The 24,322-nt window shown below is 46.2% G+C and overlaps 1 protein-coding gene across 1 annotated transcript in view; it reads right to left on the reverse strand.

The window, feature by feature from the left end:
* tenm3 (teneurin transmembrane protein 3) overlaps window positions 1–24,322 on the reverse strand; it is a 252,324-nt gene that overhangs the window by 38,436 nt on the left and 189,566 nt on the right. Inside the window, exons 11-17 of the mRNA XM_061244374.1 lie at window positions 24,234–24,322; window positions 22,152–22,352; window positions 15,850–16,035; window positions 9,341–9,367; window positions 6,957–7,103; window positions 4,379–4,595; window positions 471–590 (exon numbers count right to left, since the gene is read on the reverse strand). The exon at window positions 24,234–24,322 is cut by the window's right edge and continues 106 nt beyond it. Coding sequence (XP_061100358.1) covers window positions 471–590; window positions 4,379–4,595; window positions 6,957–7,103; window positions 9,341–9,367; window positions 15,850–16,035; window positions 22,152–22,352; window positions 24,234–24,322 — 987 coding nt within the window. The remainder of the gene's footprint in view (window positions 1–470; window positions 591–4,378; window positions 4,596–6,956; window positions 7,104–9,340; window positions 9,368–15,849; window positions 16,036–22,151; window positions 22,353–24,233) is intronic.

The following is a 24,322-nucleotide window of genomic DNA, read 5'->3' on the forward strand; positions in this document are numbered from 1 at the left end:
GAACAGCTCAGTGTAATAACACATTGACTTTTTTCCACGCCGAGCGAGAGCTGACAGAGCTGTGCTGATTGATTCCGTCTTTGTGAATTCAATGCATCTTGAGCAGCCCTTGTTTTAAAGAGCCTCTTCTGTTGCAAGTTAACAGGACCTAATCACTGTGGTTAACAACTTTTGGGGGAGCACTTTAGCGGAAAGCGAATAGAATGAAAATGTGCAAATTAAAAGGTAACGCCGGTATAGGTCTATTGGAATAATGTTCATTTAGGTCATAATTATCGCTATTATAGCACAATGTCTATGTTAGCACTTACCACAAAAGCTCTAATTTCTCAAGGTTTTAATCTCACAAAGAGCATAACTGTGGCCCTTCTGCCTTAATGCGCCACATGGGGCACCCCGACCAATCAGAGGAGAACACACACAAAAGGGACATTCCCATTGGCTGAGGAGCTGGAGGAAGGGGCACCTACATGCCGTCCTGGCGTGTGATGGTGTATCCGTGGTCCGGGTAGTGCACGAAGGACACGTTCACCCCAATGAGGGGCGTCCCGTCTGCCGTCAGAACCTGCCCCCGAATGATGGACACCAGGCTGCAGAACACACACAGAGAAAGAGAACAAACTCAGCCAAGGCCAGGTACAGATGATTTACACACACACACACACACACACACACACACACACACACACTCACACACATACACATACTACACACACACACACACACACATACACATACTACACACACACACACACACACTCACACACATACACATACTACACACACACACTCACACACACATTCACCAGCATGACACTGTCAGTTATGAACTCGTGCTCTCTCACACACAATGTCAATTGCTCGCGTGCACAATCACTCATGTAATCACTCATGCACACAAGCAGTCTCAAATACTCAATTAATCACACACACTCAGTCTTTCACTGACACACAAACTCAAGCACAGAAACATACTCAATTACTCGACCGCTCAAACATACCCACAAACACATAAGCGCACACACACACACACACACACATACACATACACACACACACACACACACAGAAACACAGGTCATTGTTATTCAAAAACACCCCTGCCCTCACACACGGCTTTTAAACAGCACATAACTCATACAGTCCCTAAGTGGTTGTGGAATTATTTTGCCATTTAATTTGATGCAAGGCTTTCCCGTCTGAGGCTGTATCAGGATCAATATTCAGAAAGTGAGTGATTGAAATGTAAATGACGCAGTTTTCACTCAACCCGAGACCGTTGCCGCTGATTTCGGTTTTTTTTGTTCACCGGAAAATGCTGCGCCGCCAATTAATTTTGAGGCAAGCCGAACACGTACGTCCTCCGGAAAGAGGCAGAGATTTAAATCAGCCCTTAATCAATGGCAGCACAGAGATACTGACTTCTCTGCAGGCTACAGGACACCTGTGTTTACTTATTGGTTTATTTTGAGGTCATTACAGCTTGGCAAAGTGCTAATCAACGGCTCTGAGCGCAACACAGCACCCCTCATTAGTCATTTCCATTTCAGAGAACCTGTCCAGTTAAAAGCTTTTTAAGGGCGGTCTCTCCACCGCCGCTGCTGTCACCCCGAGTCCACCCGACCCGACGTGTAAACAGCGCGTGAATCACGCGGTTATCGTCTCTCACATCCTTCCTTTCCGTCACCGTAAAGACAACGGAATGAAAAGAGCTGTCGCCGCCACCGTTTCAGCCCCGGGCTTCAATCCCTTTCTCCGGTGTTCTGAAAGCACACGAGGAGCCGCTCGCAATGTCAGAGCCCGGCGCAGAAAAAGGAAGCCATTTGAGGTGGAACTGTTTATTGCGCTTGTGGAACACAACCGCAATGTTCGCGCCGTTCTTCAGTCGGCCTGCCTTGTGGCTGGCGGCGTTTTTCTACTGTGGATGTGAAAGAATTCGCTATGTTCTGTCAAATGGAGTCCACAGGGCGGACTGCACTTCTGCACAAAATGCAAAACCTGCTTAAAATATCCCCACCCACGGAAGAGAAACAAGTGCAGTCTAACAGGGAGGAAAGTGGAACAAACAGGAGCCTCTACTTAAAATACGGGACAAACAAACGAAAACTCGTTCCCTCAGGAGGCTAACCACTGTCCTTTTTAAATCATAAATAATGTGGGAACGGTGGTTCCCTAGACTCATCATATATTTTGACACCAAATCCACAGCCCAGGAACGTCTCGCAGCATTCAGGACATTACTTCCTCCTATTATCATTCATATCAAGTCTATATGAATTCCCACCAAGGAAGACCTGAGGGCACCAACAACCCGCAACTTTCTCCACAAACGACTCCCGCTGACAGTCTGTTAGGTAGAGCTGCACTAAGAAAGTGAGGTACACTTCCAGACTGAGCTGGGGTCAGTCCCACTGTTGCCCTCCATTTTGATTGTGACTGCATAGCTTACCTTATAACACAGTACAGTATGCAATACGCACATGGAATTAATCAGCAGCTTTCCCTGCATATTCATTTTATGTTTATAAAACCGGCCCCGTCAAATCAGAGCCATCCTAAGCTAAATAACTTGTATCTCTTTGCATTATTAAATTCAGGATTCAGAGGAAAAATACAGTTATGTGGGAATGGGGGCTGACAGCTAAAATATCTTAATTCCTTCAAACTAAACAAATGTGATGGTCTAACATATCAAAGAGGAACACTATGTGTATTGTTTATATATTTATTCAGAAATGCCTTGTGGTAGGTTATTTCTAATCACCCGGCAAGTTTTGGTAAACGCTTGGAGAGTCTCGACATGTGTTTTCAGTTTGAGCTTCTGGAGATTACTAAAACAGTTCCCTCAGCTTGGTCTGTCTTTGTATGTGTAGCGGTTTTGATATTAAATATTTACCCCTTGAAACATATCCGATATCTTTAGATATCCCAGCTTGGCCCATCTACAAAGGAGATATTCTACACCTGCTATTGCTATGAATATGAATGAATTCTGTCCAAGGCAAACTTAATTCCTTACAAAGTTCAATCGAGAAAGCATATTCTCCTTAGTCATCAGGATAGAGAGAGAGAGAGAGAGAGAGTGGGGAAAGGAGGAGTAAAAGTACTTGAAAGTACTTAAATTCGCTGTTCTTTCTCACTCAGAATAAAACAAAAACAAAAGGAGACCACACACTTGCTTATGTGTATATGCGTAGGCCTTGACTTTGCACTGTGAGAACCCAAAACGATCTTACACTGGAAAAACAAACTTCTCAGCTCCCATCTTCCCACAACTGTAATCCACAATCCTCACAGAGAACTCAGACATGCAGTACTCGACTCACATACATACACAGACACAGACAAGGTACAGTACATTTAAGCTGACCTGCACAGTGTCTGGGTCTATGTATGAATAGGAGCTGAGAACTGCGTGTCTAAAGCATGTAGCCAGTGCCGTGTTAGCCCGATCAGAGTGAACGTCTCCGGGGAACACCACGTGTTTCTCATCTCAGCCACCTCAACCCCTCCCACGCCCCACCAGTGGGTCCCAGCTCGCAGTTTGGGGACCCCCTGAACCGTAGTGGCTTTCACAGGCCTGGCTGGATCTCTGGGTCCCGGGCCCCTGCAGGTGTGGGAAGGGCACTATATACCAGGACGATTGATTGGCGGAGGGGCTTTGGCGGAGCCTGCAACTGCACCGGCCGCAAATGGGCAAAGGCCGCGGCCCGTAATCCTATCGACGGACAATCCCCAGGGCCGAGGATGCTGGAGAAGTGGGCTGGATTTCCCTTCAGTATCTCTGATCCTGTTAAGTAAGCCCCCACCCCATCCCCCCTCTTTTATCTGTTTAGAAATATCGGCGTGAATCTTCCCCGATTGGATTACTGCCGCGATGAGTCTCCCGCAGGACCGCCTTCATTACTAACCTACAGAGAATGGCCGGAACACAGTAATACCCTAACCTGCTTTTCATTTCCTGCTCAACACAAATTGGCCATGCCCTGCCAATACAATGCAGGAGCAAAGGTGAAAATGGTACACTTAACACCTCCAGATTTATAGAACAAAAATATATTTATATATTTTTATATACACACGACTTCCATGTGCTGTACTTGTACAGCCAGTTCCCCACTGCCAAAATAGATAACACAAAGGCACTAGATTTATTTTTAATCTAGCTACGTGTATAAGGTCTTAGTTTCATTCTTTCGCGTGTACGGTTTGCTAAAAAGCTGCCTGTGGAGGAGCTAGGCTCTAGTCTAGCACCTCGCGTACATGGAAACAAGCTGTGCATGAGGCATTTTTCTGTACGTGTGATATAGGTTTGAGAGGCTGCATTTGTGCAGGGAGCTGTGTTTCAGAGAGCCGTGTGACAGTTCTGGGCTCTCACCTCTTGTTGAAGGGGTTGTCCCCGGAGATGACGTGGCAGCTGCTGGGCCCGGCCAGGAAGCTGACCCGCTGGTAGAAGGAGCGGGCGGCCTGCTGGGGCGGGGCCTGCTGGCTCTGCCCGATGATGTCGGCGGGGTTGGGCGCTCCGCGGCAGTAGGGCTGGTTCTGACAGGAGCTCTGCAGGCAGCAGTCCGGGTCCATGCAGTCCACCAGCCCGTCTGCGGGGAGAGGAGACACGCGGGGCATGAGCCGTGACTCATGCTACACAAACCGTCCTGAGGCTTTCTGCATGCATTACATACCACAGGACAAATACATGTACATGTACATGTAAAACAGATCCACATGAACAGCTACTGAAAAGGCCCTTGTGAAGCACGGGGCATTTGAGAAGCTGGACATGTGGAACAAGGTTGTCTGAAAAAATACATTTGTTCCTCACTGCCCTACTGAAAACTGTACCTAAGTCCTGCTAAAACCTGATTCTAAGCCGCTTTAAGGTGGTTTAAGATGGTTCCAACACTTCTAGCTGGTCAGAGCGGGTCTGTGGTTGATCAAAGCTGGTTGAGTAAGCTCTTGGTCAAACTGGTGGACTACTTTACTCTATAGACTGGTCAGCAGGTTAACCAGCTGAAAGTGTCAAAAACACCTCTTAAACCATCGTAACCGGCTTAGGCCGGTTTAAGCTGGGCTTTCCCACAGGGTGACGATGTGTCAGATGCTAATGTGATTGCTCTGACCCAAATCTGGCTGCACATCTGCCAGCTAGCTCTGCTCCTTTGCGGCGACAGGCTAGCGGCTGCGTACGACAGGGCTGCAGCGTCGCGCACGCTCACGGCCGCTAAACGCGCAGGACACGGGCGAGCGAGGAAGACCTGCGGCCCTGTTCCCCGGCAGGCAGGCGGTTAACGCCTCGTACAGAAATTATTCCGTCTCCCACAGGTACAGTCTAGCGCGCGCCTCATAAAAGGCGGTCGTTCATCTTTGTTAGTTTATAAAAAGCCGGCGTATATCTGGCACGCACCAGTCTGGGGGTCATAAAACAGTGTGCGATCGACGCCCTCCTGAACTAATCAGCGGGAAACAAATTTTTACAAGTTTCTGTCTGCCGACATAAATCAAGAGCACAAATCTCATTTTCGCAGCTTATGATGGAGAGATACACTGTTTGCTATTTTTCACAAGCGTTTACCCTTGACTTTGCCAAAGCAAGTGACAGATTACTGTGCGTTCAGCGTTTTACAATTTGTTTGAGAGTCGTTCACGACGGGCGATTTCAACTGTCTGACTGTCTGTACAGGAACCTGTACTCAGCCTGTGTAGAATCGAAAGATCCCCTCCAACCCCCACCCACAGTACTCCCCCCATTTCCTGTATAAGAATACATTTGCGTTAAAAAATTTTCACCTCAGGGATAGCCAGGCTGACATGATGCAGTATGTATTTCAGTTTTGTGAAATAAGCCAGAACTCTAACACCCCTGAGTAAAATGCATGATAAAACCCATCTGGAGAGTCTCTGTGTTGGAGGCTTGTTTTAGAGCACAGCATGGGAGGAGACACTTGTTTTTTTTTTGTTGGGTTCAGTCTGCATCCATCACGACCAATGAGCTTTTCAGTGTTCTGAGACGGGTACGAATGCAAAGTGAGATGTATCTCATTCCCATGTCCTGGGGCCTGATTGGGCAGGAGCAGCTCTTCCACAAATCACTATAGTAACCGCATGTGCGGAGCCGCTTGGAAGATTCCGGGCCATGGCCCGGCGTGGGGGAATATCTGCCAGAGCTCACGCAGACGGGACCACATACGGATCTCCGCTCTGCTACTGTCAGACACACATTGCTCATGTGAATAACTAAAGGAAATGAAGCCAGTCCTGATCTTAAGCGGACTTTTAAAAATACTTCCAGTGTGACGCACAGAGAATGCCGTTGGGTTACTGCATTGATTAAAAAAGAGTGTAAAAGGTTCAGTTCATTAATAATTGCTTAGCACTGACGCCTTCTAAAATGACTTTAGAAACTAAATTAAAGTACAGTAAGTTTGTAATTAGCGATTAAGGGTTTGGAGAGTTTTGACACATTCCCCGCTGGGATGTGGATTTCTTGGGGAAAGCTTCCTGGAGGGTTCCTGGCCCAACGCCAGACAGCCATGGGCACATGACCACTCACAACACACTATGCATCTCCATTACTACTTTTTATTCACAGTGTCACACACACATCCACAAACACACACACACACACGCATGCACACAAACACACAAACATCCGCATACACACATGCACACAAACAGACACACACACAGTACATATACACATGCACACACACACACACAAACACACACACATGCACACAAACACACAAAAAACCGCACACACACATGCACACAAACCCACACATCTGCACACACACACACACCCACACCCACACATCTGCACACATACACACACGCACACACACAAACACACACAGTTGTTAGATGTTGTTCACTGTTATAAATCGCAGGTAAGAAACAGGCGTGCTTTGACTAATGTCCCCCGCTGTCCATCCCGATCCCCGTGGATTTGCCCTCATTACCTCCCTCGTTGTCCTTGCCGTCTGCACAGAGGGTCTCCATGGCGACGTCACAGCCCACCCCTCTCCAGCCGGACTGGCAGACGCAGTGCCAGCCGTTCTGGTCCAGGGTACACCTCCCGTTGCTGTTGCACAACCCAGGGCAGCCCTCTGTCAAAAGGAAGCACATCAATCAAACACCTCCACCAATCACAAACGCCACCAGTTTCAGGGGGGCGGGGAGGAAAGAAAATACCCTTCTCATTCAAATGAAACAAACAAACAAACAAACAAACAAAAGCAAAACAGAAAAAAACTGACAGATACAATATCAAAAGAACTTTTGGTGAACATATACTGACACTGGATGTCAGACAGGCCTTGATAAATGCACAAATCTGTAATTTCACATGAATGTAAAAGCCACTGCCACATTCAGCTTTCTTTCAGCCAGCTGTCATTGCATTCAGTGTTTTGAAAAAAATACTTCTGTGATTCTCTTTTTTCCAATTTTCCAATTTTCACCTCTCTAAATTTGTAATGCCCAATCACAATTTGACCCTCACTGGATCCCTGGAACACCCGCACTGATCTGGGAGAGTGCAGGAGAGCCTGTCCCACTAGCTGAGAGGCACAGTAAACTACAGCAGTGTCTGTACACAGCTGGCATAGGGAGAGCACAGACCCAACTGACCAGTGCAGTCAGGCAGGGGAAAGCATCCTTCTCTTTAAATAAGCACTGTTGAACTCAGAATGCGGGTTCCGGTCATATCACTGCACTAAAAACACAGCTTTTTCTAGAAAAAAAACCCCCATCAAACATAATATTTCAAGAATATAAAATTGACATTTGGTTACAGCCAGACTGTAAAATAAACGCCGAGGACTGTGTGCTTGTCCACATGGTCATGTCACCAAATTTAGGCAGCCCTCAAATCTTTCAAAAATAAATTTATTTCTATCTTTTATCTGGTTTTAGTTTTTCACAGAATAGATCTGCGGTGGTTTGACACGTCGCTGTTTATGCAATTGAATGAATAATAAAAAATACAAATATAACTAAAGGACAAAAAAAAAAAGAAGACAGTCCTTTTATTTTCTTCTGGCTTCCGGGTAGCACCGCATCCATGTGAATTCACAGCCCATTCAAGATACAAGCACAAAGTATAGGGAGGGCTAGTGTCCCATCTCTCCACATCTATACTTTATGCTGGAGCTCACATTCCTTTATTCACAGAATAATAAGCGAAGCCCAGGAAGTAACTAAAGCAGCTTTAGCAGCTATTCTAACAGACATTAGGATTCAGGCCATAGATGCATGAAAAAAGGGAGGGGGTTGGGGGCGTGGGGTGGGGGGGAGGGGAGGCCAACAGTGTTCCCAACAAAACGCAGTAGCCAGTGTTTGGTGTTTGTGTTGACTGAGTCGGGACGGACAAGAATGAGGTACAGTACCAGAGAGGACCACAATAAAATAAACACGGAGACTGAAACAAAGACACGTTTACGCCGTGCTTCAAGACAAGAGGAGCGGAGAGTGATTGTTTCGTGACAATCTCCCTGGGGCTTTAGTTCCATTACCTTTGTATCCTATCTTGTCTCCTAATATAGGCAAGGAGGAGGACGAGGAGGGAGGGAGGGAGGGAGGGAGGGAAGGAGGGAAGGTAGGAGGAAAATTTGGGAAAGAAAATTAAAATACTCAGAACGCATCTCTGTGAAGGACGTTTCAGTTGGACAAACACGTAGGAGGAGGGGGCAGGGAGGGAGAAATGGAAAAAGCAGGTTTGCAGACACTGAATTGCACAATGCTGGTAGACTCAGATGCAAACTGACGCGTGTTGTGGTTATTCGACAAACTCTGCGTGTGGCAGGTCAACACCATCACTGAGTATGCTTATCGCACACTTAATTGATCAAAATATCGACTGAAGCCACATCGAAAGAAAGGAATGTCTATGCAATTTGGTCCAAATGCAAAAGATTTGCACAACTGAATAATGAAATAATAAATAACGTGAAAATGGTTCACGTTTTCGAAAGGCGGGAGGGATGGTTTTAAAGTTTGTCGAACAATCTGCTGCCACGTAATTCTTTCCCTCTTTTTTTCTGGGTACATTGAAGGCAGACTCATTGTTGCTACAGTATGCTGTAAGGAAAGTTACACTGGTCAAGACTGTGTCAGTATACTCTCTTACAAGGTGTACATGTGTAACGCTATGACAGAGTAGACAGAAGCGTATGATAATGTCACAGGTTACGAATAAAGACATTGCACTCGATTCTGACAGTCAAAAAAAGAAGGGGAAGCATAAAAAAGAGAAAAGAGAAACGTTAATAGAGAATCATGGGGCACGCTACAGGAATTACAGACACAGCACAGGACGCATGTAGAAGGAAAGAAAGCACAGTACCTTTAACCCTCCTATCCAGATAATGAGCTTGAGAAAGGTGAACAGCAGAGGAAGAGAGAGAGAGGGAGAGAGAGAGAGAGAACAGACATTTCAGAACAATGTTTTTGTGGAGGGACAGGACATTTCCTGACATCACATTCAGACAGCAGACAGACAGATGTGGGGTTTCCATCCAAAAGTTGGTGTATCGAGAAAGAGAAGATGTAAACAGAAGATGTAATAAAGGGTGATGGAAACAGATTTTCTGAATAAATGATGACGTGATAACCTACAGTATGACACATATTTCTGCTCCAGGAAACCCAAAGAAGGGCAGCTGGTGCTCTTTTGAGTAATGTTGTTGCGTCATCTTCAGAATATTCACATAACAGCAATAGATGGAAACACACGTGATTTGTATTTTCTCTTGCTGACTTTGCTCAACATTTGGATGGAAACTTAACTAGACAAAGGGAGAGAGAGAAAGGAGAATGAGACAAAGAGAGAGAAAAAGAGAGACATCACACGTGGTACACAAGATGGTACACATTTACATTCACCACTTCATTAAGGAAAGCCCAACCCTACATATACCTTACTTCACTTTAAACTTTACTATCAATCTGACTTTCATGTATGCTGATCATTCCTGAAAAATGTTGGGAGTTCAAGTTTCACAGTTGGCATGAACCGGCCCAGTTTAGACACCAGCCTTAAGTCCCACCTTAACTCTCCACCCCTCCCTCCCGCAGCAGGGCTGAGAGCCAAAGCCAGGCCTCGTACAGAGTCCCGTACTGTGTGCAGCGTGAGTCTGTACGTCTGCAGGGCTGTGTGTGTGCTGTCCTCCAGTCAGAGGGGCTCCACGGCCCCAACCCGGCGCAAAAGAAGAAGAAGAAGAAGATTTGCTGAGCTGCTGGTACCCACAGCCCACCCACCTGTGCTCAGGCCCACTTAAACATCTGTTTACAGCCCATTTAAACCAGCAGAGAAGCATAATGGGTCGGGAACTGAGCTTGCAAATCTGAAGCTCAAAGCGCTGCCATCGTGACCTTCAGCAAGGTGGTTAGTCTGAATCGTAAATATCCAGGTGTACAAACAGCTTGCATGAGAGGACTGTAGGAAGTGTAATTGGTTCTGTATTCTGTATTAGCCTGCTAAATGCCTTAAAGGAAAAAAATAATGAAAACGTAAATAACATCGTGCATTTTCATTTAGATATTTATCCAGTCCTGAATTGCCCAAAGGAGTTATGTATCATGTCCAAGTAACACCTACACCTCCCTGTTTCTTTATCCACCTGAAGGAATTGTCACATAAAAAAAAAAAAAAAAATGATGGAACACATTTTTTTCCACAAGCTTGTCTCATTATAAAAGAAGAATATAATTGCTTTTTTCTAACTTGTCTTCTTTTTAAGTCCACCACAATTTATTTCTCATATCAACTTAAAAAAAATTGAAACAAAAGTCTTTGTTCTTGAAGGCTCACTTATAGTAGATATACTGAGACCAAAAGATCTTCGTTTCTGATTATTAAAAAACACGTAAAAATGTAATCTTGTATGTAATTATTTGAAGATTCACTATTGTTTTAAGATTTAAGATAAAATGAGAACAGGCTTTTTGGGAAATTGGCTTTCGCATTACCACTCTTGTTGGAACTTTATCGTTCTGGCAATCACTCCTTATCCAGACTTTCCAAACCTCATTTGTTTTTCATCAATGGCCCTGTTTTTTTGTTTTTTTTTAGATGATCACCTACTTAACACAATAATATCATGTCTCTGGAGACAACAAAAGATGAGGGGTTGTTTTGTAGTTACCGAAAAACCAGCTCTGAACTTTGTGATTTGCCAGCATTAAACAATCAAGATTTTTTCATCTTTTTCTCCTCGCTTACTTACATTTTCTGAGACAAGAAAGAAGAGAGAAAAAGCGAGAGAGAGAGAGAACTAATCACCCCCTCATCGACATCAATGCTTCATTATTTGTCTGCTGATTCTGCGAGCCATGATTAAAGTGACATTAATCTGAGAACAATTATACACTGTGCCCACAGAGTTCAATCAAGTCTCCCCCTTGCAGGCGAAGCCCTAGCATACATTGATTTACATTATCTTAATTGCCATTTAGAATGCTGTGGTTTTATTGCCCCTCAGCAGCAGGTAACGCCATAATAAAAGAGAAATTTGGGGAGGGAGGGGGGTGGCAGAGAGAGGAGGTTTCATATCCCTTAATCCTGGTGGCATAGAGTGTGCGTCACTTAAACAATGGAGCCAGAATGACAGCTCAGAGACCACTGTAAGAACCCCCCCACCCTCCCCCAAGTAATATTGATGTAATGACCTAGAGACTCACACAGGACAGTTTCCTCCACCGCCTTATGAACTCCAGCACAGTTAAATTAACATTTTTGGCTTATACAAGGCTCTATGCACCATTAATTCCCTTTCTGTTATACTACCTATAATTTAACATTTCATTATGCTGAGATGCACTGCTCACTATACGAGTATTACACGCAACGATGAATAAATATCAGCATGGAGACATTTAATTGTTTTTTTTTGGTTTTGTTTTGGCACCCCATTAAAATTCATTGCTTTGAGCATGCTGGGCTATACCATTACTTGTGAGAGGAGCGGGAGAAAGAGCTCATCTCCTTAAAGACATTATGGTGCTGAATGTTCACAAAGCTGTAATTGTAAGCCTGGGGAAACGCAGATGGATTGACATTAGACAGGGTGTCGTCAGCGACAGGGTAAATGCAGGACTGCAGGTTCTCTCAGGGGCAGATTGGGCACGGTTTAGGGACGGCTACCCCAGCACAGATTTGTGTGAGGAGACACTCCTGTTATTTCCTCTCCCCTACAGCTAGCCCTTTAGACCTATCTCTACTAATGTGTGTGTGTGTGTGTGCATGTATCTATGTGAGAGCATGTGATTATATTCATTAAAATTGGCAATGTTTGGAAAGCAATCAAGTAATCAAACACATTCTGGCCTGATAAGGACTACAGTAATGGCTTAATATGCCCTATTGCATTTACACTGTTCATTAGTAGTGGGGCATTATATTTATCAAAATATCATTATAAAAATATATTTGCTAAATAAATTAAAAATAATCGTGTTTTACAAATATTTAGAAAAACACTACAATTATTTGTAATACACCAAAAAAGGCCAGTTACTTGCATATCATTTGCCTCAAAAATGATTGTGAAATCACTGTTGCTATTTTTCAGTATACAGTACATGTTGAAGGATTATTTATTGGCATTGTAGCATACCATATGTTACTGGGAGATCACATTTACTGTTGGAAAGCTTCAAGGAAAAAATACAAAATTGAAATAAATAAATAGAAATCTCAGTTTACTTCAAAGGTCACCTCAGTCATTTGAGTCAATTTGCTATATCCACACGAATGGATTTTCACTGGAGTCTCAGTGAGAGTGTGCATATTTGCTGCTTGTGTAAGTTCAATTTGAATAAACCTGGGGAGGTTTTTCCCCGCTGCTAACAGTCACACATGGCAGTCTGACAGGCTGGGAGTCTATAATAACTTTTCCTGCACAATGGCAGCAGGCCTTCACAGAAACAGAAAATGAATGGCCTTCAAGTGGCAGAAAAAAACACCTGTCCCCCGAAGCAACACGAAAATGGATAAATAAAAAAAATATATATTAAAGTTCCATGTGTCAAAGAACGGGAGGACGGCAGAATCAATCTTTTCTAAATGGCCGCCGCGCCGCTTGTCCTTTCCATGGCGCGTAATTGGATTAAAGGTGCTTTCTCAAAGAGGGAAGTCACTCAACGGCCGGAGAAGCCGGAGTCGTCCTTCGCGCCGTGCCTCCCTCTCCCGCGCGCGGTGGAAAGAGCGCTCCCACAAACGGGTCCCGCAGGGAGCGGGGAGTGGGGGAGCGATCACACAGCCGGCCCGGACGGGATCGGCAGTCCTGTCACGATGCGCGTAAAGCTCTCTGTGGTTTCTCTCGCTCCGCGGCGCTGGCTGAGGAAAGACGCTCACTGGGCACGCTCAGAGAGCTGTCAATCGTCTACCGCCGGACCTGCGGTTACGTCAGTGTGCCCCCTCTGGACCGTGCGTGTCTCCGGGGCCGCAGCTTAACGCGCTGAGGGGTGAGGTATGCCCGCTCTGTGGCACGGCCGCTGTTAGCGAAATATGTGTGCGTTGTTACTTTCATTACGGAGGAATTGCAAATGACGCCTGGAAGCAATCGTCCACCGTGCCGGGACTTTCCCATAAATAACCCAGCGCCAGACTCTGAGCCTGGCTGTGTGAGCTGACCCCACACATGACCCCTTGTTACCAGGCCACACGTGTGATGTATCATGACCCCGAGGTCTTGGAGAGAGCGTGTCTGTGTGTGCGTGTGTGACATACACACACACACCCACACACACACATACACACACGCGCACACACACACACACACACCCACACACACACGCGCACACACACATATACTACATACATGCACACGCACACACACAGAAATATTTTATTTTGTGGAAGTGATATTTTGTTTGTGTTATTACAGGCAATTCCTATCCATCAAATCATATCCTAGTACTTACAGTAAAGCACTCAAGTACAACTACACTGGCATTAAGAGTAAATTGCAAATGTACAATTTTATTACTTTTCCCTACACTTTGCCAATTGCCACGGTGATCGGTTTAAAGTACATCTGGATGGATACCACAGGTTAGTACAGAATAGAATGAAAAAAACAGAAACCTCACTATGACCTAAGCCCTGTGATTGTAAAAAGAATTCATTCATGAAATAGAGTTGGCCTTGGTGAATTTCATTATGCTTATGAGGTGCTGCCATGCTGTGACAGTTACACAGGAATCTGTTTAGAACTTATTTGAAGGTAAACCTTCACCTCAGAAATAACTGTGGAACTACCAGACATACCTTTCCCAATACTGCTGGTCACAAAAAGGTAACTACTGTTAGCTAGCTAGCCATCATGAATAAAAAAATGCAGCTGACTAGCACTGCATTAAAATCACATATTTGTGACATACTGGCTTTCAGGACTCGGCCGAGTGTCCCCAGCTGCCGCAGTGATCTCTTATACTGATAGATTAATCTCCTGAAATATGTCATTTTCATGGTCCTACAGTATGCATAATTGCTCCTGTAATTCCTGAAAAGGAATGTGAAAATTGTCACGAAAAAAAAATCAGTTTGCGATCAGTCCGACCCTCACAGCAGAAAAATACCCACTCGGTAAGAGATGTCAGTGTTCCAGGGCTGTCCAAGCTCAAAGTGCCACAGGGATTACGCCATAATTTGCCTAATGGGTTTGATTAATCATGGAATAATTGCAAAATTCACAAGAAGCTTGACAACGACAAAGCTCATTTGTTAAAGAGATAAACGGGGGTTTGACTAATTGAACACTCAGACTCCCTTCAAACCCTGCTGCGAGAAGCCCAAGGAGATGACGTGAAATATGAATTCAAACTTAGCAAACACACCAGCAGCCGATAAACAAGATTCAGCTAGCAAAAAATAAATAAATCAATTATTTAAAAATTGGCTTTTGGGGGATGAGGTGCTAACCGGAAAACCCAATAAATCATTAGCTCTCAAACGCGATATCAGCTGTTGCTTCCCAGTTGATATACAATATTAATGACTGTCAGATTAAGACAAAATGGAACCAATATACTGTGAAATTCCACCAATTTCCCACCTGTCACTCAAAGGCACCCCATCCCGTACAGTTTACTGTAACTCCGCCCCATATTCATCTCCCCCCACAACCTAACAAAAATAAATGAAAGAAATTAAGGCTTTGAAGAATACGACAAGGGGTACAGGGAGGGGCACGCAACACGGTTCCACCACAGGTTAACCGATGTGATCATAGTCCTTTCATGGGAGGGGGGGTAGCCGGTTCATCAAAAGCACTCAGTGGAGAGGGGGCAGATCAGAAAGAGGCAGCAGATGAAAGCATAGCTCTGCACTCCCACAAAGGCCTTTGAGGTGTGTGCGTGTGTGCGTGTGTGCGTGCGTGAGCGCGTGTGTGTGTGTGTATAGTAGCGTGAGGATCTTGGGTGGGCATGGGTCGTAGGAGTAGCCTCTGAGGTGTGTGTGTAGCAGTAGTGTGAGGACCGCAGGTTGGTGGGCGTAGGTGTAGACTCTGAGGTGTGTGTGTAGCAGTAGTGTGAGGACCGCAGGTTGGTGGGCGTAGGTGGTAGGGCGTAGGTGTAGACTCTGAGGTGTGTGTGTAGCAGTAGTGTGAGGACCGCAGGTTGGTGGGCGTAGGTGGTAGGGCGTAGGTGTAGACTCTGAGGTGTGTGTGTAGCATTAGTGTGAGGACCGCAGGTTGGTGGGCGTAGGTGGTAGGGCGTAGGTGTAGACTCTGAGGTGTGTGTGTAGCAGTACTGTGAGGACTGCAGGTTGGTGGGCGTAGGTGTAGACTCTGAGGTGTGTGTAGCAGTAGTGTGAGGACCGCAGGTGGTAGGGCGTAGGTGTAGAGTGCATACCGATGGTGCAGTGCTCTCCGGTCCAGCCCTGGCTGCACTCACACTTCCCCTCCTTGCAGGTTCCGTGCTCGGCGCAGCGAGAGTGGCAGGACTTCTGGTCACACACAGAGCCGGTCCAGCCCTCCTCACACCGACACACACCGCCGATACACACACCGTGTGACCCGCAGTCCACCGAACACACCTCTGTGTAGACACACACATACATAGAAACACACACATACACAAACAGGAGGATCAATCATTACGATCAATACCAACTCAATTATTACCCATTAATAAATATTATGCTTTTTATGCTGTGAATAACAATGTAAACTGCACATTCCAGGAGTTTGGTTGCAGTGGTTTGATCTCCCTAAATATTTGATCCTACGATTCTCAAAAAGGAAAGCCCTTCTCAAGCAGTGGCAATGACCCACACCAAGTGTCGCAGTCCAACAAGAAAACCTACGTTCCAGGACACATACAACAATTATGACATAATTTACCCTCTTCAACACATCAGAATGGAGACAATGTTGTGAAAGTGTGGGTATCTTTTGTTATTTGGGAGGCTGTGGGAATCTGGGGGTCAGCGTTATAGAATGCCATTGCTTTCAATTGCCAGTAGTGGAATGTACATTTCCATACATTCTAATCACATGACCTCGCGCCTTCACGGATTGATTACATGCTGCTGTGCTGCATTAAGAGCAAACATATGTACGCGGCTGTGCTGGGAAGAGAGTGCGATGTGTGCACAGTGCGCTCTCCCGTTGCGTTGTTTACATTGTGCCTCTGCCAGGAACAGGGACAGCGACTGGAAAAAGGCACCGATAGCCTACTCAAGACCGCGATTCCCAAAACCTGGAATAACAAGGGCATTATCCTAAACGGATAATGCGCCCATAAGTGCTTTGTCACGTACAAATCCATTTATGGTCGATTCGGTTTTTATTTATTTGTTGGTCCGTTGGGGGCAGCAGCCTTTTTGAGATGTGTTAGCTCATACTCCTCCACAAGACAAGATTCCTGTCTTTATTTATTGATCAGGAAAGTGATATGGAACCAATAGCCAGAAGCGCACCCATTCGCCTCAGGGTGCTGGGGGATGAGAAGGGGAGGGCTCAGATTAGCTGACAAGGTCAATAGCTAGCAGCAATGGATCATGCGTTTGAACCATGGGGAGGTTCATAACACACCTTTTAATCTGCCAATTTTTCAAAAAATGTCTGACATGAATGCCAATTTAAAAGAGGCTAACCTGTCCGAAGCCAATCTGTTTTTTTATTTATTTATACAAATTACCTCCGTGTACTTGAACAAAAAGATAACTATAAAACTTTAGGACAGATCCTCCCAACCTCTTTGGACATTATAAAAATGATTTGGTGTAACCCAATTCCTTTGCTGTATAACACAATTTAAATAACATGATGTGAAATACACTAAAGCACTGCGACCATTAGGTGGAATCCAATAAAAGTGGAATAAGCTGCAGATGGGTGATCCTCATTTAAAGCCATGCACACGTTTTACAGGCAGGTTCTTTGCAGTTAGCAGTCTTCACACGTTCTCTGCAAGATTTATTATCAGGCTACTTGAGATTATTCAGTGAATGTGTATAGAGCACACACGGGTATGAGTGTAAGAGCCGTCTTCAGATTAAAACGTGTGTGTGTGTGTGCATTTGTAATTCTATCTTCACGAGGACACAGTCACAGTGAGGGGACGGAGACTGTCGATCGGGTTAGCAGGAGTTTTAGCCATTCACCAAATTTGTCTTGGTCACCTCCTGAGCAAACGGATCCGACAGCATGGAAGGAAGAGGAAGACGAGGAAGAGGAGGAGGTACGGGTCCGCGGTCGGGGGCGCGACGGCGATTATCAAAGAGGAGGCGTCGAACCTTTCCGCGGCGAGCGGGGGCATGTTGTGACAGCGACAGAGAGACAAACAGCCGCGTGCGAATCAGCTAATGAGGGGGACCAGGGGCAGGCACTCGCCATAAAACATCTGTGCTCACGGCCCCCACAGCGCTCTGACCGCCGCCGCTGAAGTCACTGTCTTCATCATCAAAAAACCGCTCCGCACTCCACTTTCTTCTCTCGAAACAAAAGACTTTATCCCTCAAAAAAGAGGCCTTGACTTCCACTTTACTGAAATAAATGAAATTACATTTAAATAGGAAATGGCTCCACCCCCCTCCTCCCTGTCACACGGAACCAATAACATTCTCCTGCTCTTCAGAGCGAGCCAGTGAGAACCTGTGATGCTTTGGGCTCCTCCTCTTCGCTCGCTGAGGGTACGGGGGCCCAGCAGATGCACGGCAGCCGTTGCCATTCCTCTCACGACCGCACCGCAGCGTTATTTATGGGCCGGGGGGGGGGGGGGGGGGTGCGGGGGGTGCGGGAGGGGGGTCTACGGGATGGCAGCGGTGACACATTTAAATGACGCACGGTGAAACCCCCCGCGGGCTGCGCCAGAGATAACGCCTCTCTAACCCCAGCCTGAACCCGCCTTCCCAGGCACTCCCCGCGCGTCGTGTCACCCGACCGGGAAAACTCTCTGTTCCGCAGCTTTGTTTCGTGGGCAGCCGCAATATTATCCAATACCTTTCGCTATCTCTGCTATTTCAAACTGTCACTTCCCCTGCCTTGGTGGGTATTATGGAGCCTCATGCATATGTGGACACACACATTCCTGTGGAATAAGATAAGGGCCTGTGGAAATTTACTTGAAGGGTGCCATGATGGGGCTGCTGGGTGGATCACGCACGGTGCAGGCTATGGCCAGCAGTCCCGCACAGTGGCACGTAATTGGCTGGAGTGTTGCCAAGGTGGGGGACGAGGGGGCTCTATTGGTGAGGGTGTTGCTGTCTCACTGTACAAGAGCGACACCTCTGGTCAACTGGGGGACCCTTCTCACAAAAGGCTCTGACCTCATGACCGTGTCCTCTGTCCTTAACTCAGAGCGTGTGCTTTGGACGAATATTTCTTTAATTTTCTAAAAAAGGCCAAGACATAACCATCTGCAACACATTACAGAGATGGAGGGATAAATAATTAGATGACTTAAAATACTTTTTTTGGTGTAAAAACTCTCCCTGGCAAAAAACGTTGACAAACAAGTCAATGCTAGAAAAGGACATACTGCAGATATGAACTTAGTATTGTTATTTTTTTAAAAAGCAATGCAAGACGAAAAAGAAAGACTAGCTTTAATTTGGTCCTGGAGGTTAAGGACAGAAGGCAGCCCAGGTGAAGGCCTGAGAGGTGCTCTCATGAATAAGGAAGGGTTGGTCACGCTCTGCCCGTTTCTGTTACGAAGCAAAACAAATAAGCTTGGGCGCCGTGTAAGCCCCCTGAGGAGGGAGGGAGGGATGGGGGGAGAGAGGAAGATGGAGAGGGGGAGAGAGGAAGAGCGATAACTCACAGGGAAACTGGGAGGCACTTATTCCGCCATGCCTTCCCGCTCTGCCTCTATCAAACATCTGTCTGTATATTATGGCTATCGATGGATCTCGCCTGGAGTAGCAGCTGGTGCATTCTCGCGCTTTCCATTGAATCTCTGTCAGTCCATCAGTCGTGGCCCGTGAGAGCGTAAGTAATGGGCTGAAATATTACATGATTCCAGGCGTAAGTATAAATAAATATTCTTAACTTAACACTCTAATGCTGATTTAACCATCACTACTGGCAATTGAAAGCAATGTAGTTCAACAACACTGACTTAGAATTTTGAAGACATTCCTAAAAACCTGCTCTTCAAAGGGTTATAACCACGATGTTTCATACAGTTAATTGAGTGAGAATTCATTGCTAATTCATTGAGAAACTTGTCAGCCCATCAGTTGTGTCCCATGAGTAAGCAATGGAGGAAGCTGAAGTATTGTTTTGTATTGTTTGGTCATTTACCTACAAACCTTGTTCCGCTACAGCACTGGGTTTCAGTCCAGCAGCTTAGCCTGTGACCTCACATGGATTTAGCACTGACTGTAGCTGGTTGCCCTGCGCAGTGAGTGAGCATCACCAGGGAGACAGGGCCCCAGTATCTAGGGCATTGTCCACCTAATAACAGTGACAGGGCACCAGCAGCGTGACTGCACCAATTGCACGTGAATGTGCACCTGAGAAACCATTGGCAGATAACCTGAACTCTGAAGTGATGGAGAATAGCAGTGATGGTCTAATGAAAATATATTTGAATTACAACACAGAAACATCAACTTAGCTCACTGGCTGAACCAACCTAAAAATGGCATACTCATTAAGTAAAAAAGTCAGCAATGAGCCTCCTGGTTCTGTAGACAGAGAGCTCTTCTGTAGGTTGACACCCATCCAACCATCTGGATGTCAATCCCTTTATTTCTCCAATATATCCATGTAACGGTCTACCTATGTGTTCATCTATCTCTCTTTCTCTCTTCCAGCCCCTCTCTCACGTTTGTAAGGCCACTTCATTCTTTTGGCGGAGGAACAGGGGACAGGTTGTGATGAACCCTGTCACTCTGGACAGGGCACCGCCAGGGCGAGCTCGGTAATCGATGTTGATCAATTTTTCATTAGCGCGGCAGTGTTTATCAGCTTTTAACACGGCAGGCTCTGCTCCCAGGGAGGTCCGGCTGCAGCGCCTTTTATTAATCCTGCCGCCTTTAACCGGAGAACAGCCACTGAGCTAATTAATAGAGAAGAGACAGAAAAACAGATCGAGGGGGGAGAGACAGAGGGGGGAGAGCAGGGGTAGAGAGGGAGAGAGCGGGGAAGAGAGAGGAGGAGAGAGATGGGAAGAGAGAGGAAAGGAGAGAGAAAGACAGAAAGAGAGAGGAGGAAATGGGGAGAGGGAAGAGAGAGAGAGCGCAAGAGAGGAGGAGAGAGATTGAGAGAAGGAGCGAGCGCGAGAGAGAGAAATAGGGGCAGAGAGAAAGAGGAGAGAGAAAGAGAGAGGAGGGAGAGGGACCCTTTTTCCATAGGCGCAGAAGCTCGAGCATGCCGACTCCAGTTCTCTGCTCTCCTCCCTCTCTCCTTACCTCCACGAAAAAAAACGAGTCTAGACGCGGGCAGATATCAGAGAGGGGGTGTGGGTGTAAAGATCTTTTAAAGTTTCTGCATGAAATAGCGTTACACTTGGGAGGGAGAGTTATTTCTGTAACAGGCCGGTGAAGTGTGCTCCCCCTCTCCTGTACCGCCAGGCGGAACACAGAACCCAGCGGGGGGCCCGCCCGGCTTTTATCACCGCCATCAAGCCCACATTACCGCCGCCCACTTGCTATATGGATAATGAATAAAGTATCTTGTAGCGGCGGAGAAAAAAAGCCCATCTAAAAGTGCGTCCCCGCGCTATACAATGCCCTGGCCACCTATGGCTCCTGCTGCGTTGAATTTAGTGACTTTTCATTTGTCTCAGACATTACGCACAGGTCAGGGAGAGGAGCTATAATAGCGTCCGGAATGAGCATTTGACTGCCGATAGCGTTTGACTGGAATGAGCGTTTGACTGGCGATAGCGTTTGACTGGAATGAGCGTTTGACTGCCGATAGTGTTTGACTGGAATGAGCGTTTGACTGGCGATAGCGTTTGACTGGAATGAGTGTTTGACTGCTGATTGGTGGGCTGCGTGCCTCAAGGCTTACTGGCAAACAAACGCAAATTCTGAGATGCTAATTCCGCTTTACCTTTTTGGAATGTTCAATTCACACTGTCAATCACCAGTAGTGATTGTTACAACAGAGTTGAATGTTCAGCTAAGAACGTGGGAGTGAAAGACACCATGAAACGGAAGTTAGATCAGAACTTGTTTCCACCATATGACATATATGCAAGCAAAACAAATGGTTTGACAGGCATTTTTGTAGGGCGAGGAGTCGACTTGATTGATGTCCTAAAAATGGATAGCAGCAGGTTGATGGAATGAGGGGGAAGGAGAGGAATGCACACCCTAGCATACCTGGATGTTCATTGGAGGGGAAAGGAAAATTGACTGATATTTAATCGACACTATTGGTTCAAATTGTGATTCACGCCCACTGGTACACAATGACGTCATATTAAAAGTAAACTCGTATTCCAGGAAGTGGATGAAAAAAAAAAAATATATTTAATTACTTTTATGGAACATATACTGTAAAATGTGTTCGTATGGTTATGAAGAAAATCCATTAGAGGACAATTTGAGGAAAAGTTGAGGAAAAGGTGAAGTTTGATTTCAGCCTGTCTTTAAGAGCATTGTTTCTTTAAGAACATTCAAGAACACTCTAATCCAATATTTCTGATCGTACGCCTTAAACGTGGAGTGCACGGGAACCCACCGGTGCGATGCTTACCGACGGAGCAGTCCGGCCCGGTCCAGTTGGCATCGCAGGTGCAGGTTCCGCTCTCGCTGTGGTGGGTGCCGTGGCCAGAACACTGGTCCGGACACATGGTCTTCAGAGCCTCACAGCTGGTCCCGCCCCAGCCCGGGTTACAGTGGCACTCCCCGTGGATGCAGATCCCATGAGCCGAACACGACGGGTCCAAACAGTCCACTGTGTGTGTGTGTGTGTGTGTGTGAGGGAGAAAGGGTGTGTGTGTGTGTGTGTGTGAGAGAGAGAGACAGAGAGAGAGAGTGTGTGTCAGAGAGCAAGATATAGAGTGTGTGTGTGTGTGTGTGTGAGAGAGGGACAGAAAGAGAGTGTGTGTGTTTGTGTATGTGTGTGTGAGAAAGAGACAGAGAGAGAGTGTGTGTGTGTGTCAGAGATAAACATAGAGAGTGTTTGTGTGTGTTTGTGTATGTGTTTGAGAGAGATACAGAGAGTGTGTGTCAGAGAGGTGGATGGAGAGCGTTGGAGAGACACAGACAGAAAAAAAAAGAAAGAATATTAAAGAAGGACCAAGGCAGCAGAAAAGAGAACAAGGGGAAAGCAGAGAGAGAGCGGGAGAGAGAACATGACAGAGAAAGATGGAGAAAGAACATATGCGATTAAAACACCTACACTAATACTAACTCCTATCTTGGTGGGCAGCCAGCTCTCATTAAAGCCTTTGGAATATGTACTTGCTGACATCACAATAATTTGACTTTTGAACCCTTTTGTAAATGCCAGAACTTGTGTGCCTTGCAAACTATAACCGAACCAATCTGAGTCACCAGAATTGGATTAGAACAAGACATTGCGTGGGCTACAGCCTTCCAGAAGCCTAGTTCGACATCTCTGTTCAAACCAGCACTCGCAAACACGCTATTATTCATTCCAAAGCAGATGATGTCAATGCCGAGAATTCTAACAGGAGCACCAACGGAAAACATACAATTAAGCAATATAATTACTTAGTATTATAATTACATAACGCAACATAATTACACGTTCTTAGAGCTAAATATTATATGAATAATGAAATTAACATGCTATGTATACAAGTTATTTAAAGATAACGTGAAACGTGAAATGCAGCATATAATATATGATTTCCTGAGTGTGTATGTAAGGGCGCTGTTCTCCTCCCCTGCGCTTGCATACATTGCGAATGCGTACGCGGGAATGGGGAACGCACACAGGCCTGATGGCTTGGCCCCCTCGCCCTCCCTCTGAATTTCATTAGAGCTGTCTCTGGGGGAGTCACTTAGTATCTCCTGCCCGGGGTGGGGGTGGGGGTGGGGGTGGGGGAGATGAGCTGGTGCAGCATACTCCCAGCGGTCAGGGTACAGTACGGGGGCCGGGGTGGGCTGGCGCCCTTACACGCCCGGACACGGCGGGATGCCCCCACCCCCTAATTCCTTCCAACGTGGCGGGAACGCTGTGACTTAATTACCCCATCGACTCCATAATACTTTATGCATGGGGTCAGTGGCCTGAAAACTTCATTCTGAGGAGTTAATTGCATTAGCCTCTGTATGGGAATCGATAAAAACCCATTTTATCGAGTACAGGAGGAAAGACGTTCTCCCGAGGATACAAAAGGAAGAAAGGGAAAAAAAGCGTGCGAATGATCCGCGGGTTTGTCTGCGATATTAGCGCGATTGGAACACGCAAAGCTAATTTAGCTAATCAGCGCGCGCAAGGAAATCCATTCCGGTCGGCGGCTCCGGCTAAGAGCCGGGCTCGGGGCGAGGCGTCGAGTGAAAGCGCCGTATCAATAAGGACATCAATGCAATTATTTGCTCTGTGAAGTAGAAAATAGCGATTGTTTCTGGAGCGCTGAACTATTAACTTGCAGTAAGTGATTATCACAGAGACACGCGGCAATCAAAACCGCTCGTTGGGAGCTCTGAAGCCAATCCGCCGGTGCTGTTTTGAACCGCACAAAAGTTATGAAGGGCGAGATCAAATCTTCATTCGATGGCTTTTTTAAAAGGCCGCATCCAGTTAAAAGGGTATGAAAGTAGGAGTAAATGTTGGTACTGAACGGCCTCTCGGGCGGTGTCTCACCGTCCTCGCAGTTGTCGCCCTTGTAGCCGGCGTTGCAGGCGCAGGAGCCCGTGATGCAGATGCCGTGGCCCCCGCAGTGCGTGTCGATG

The sequence above is a fragment of the Conger conger genome, chromosome 6 (assembly GCF_963514075.1).
Source record: "Conger conger chromosome 6, fConCon1.1, whole genome shotgun sequence".
Classification (NCBI taxonomy): domain Eukaryota; kingdom Metazoa; phylum Chordata; class Actinopteri; order Anguilliformes; family Congridae; genus Conger; species Conger conger.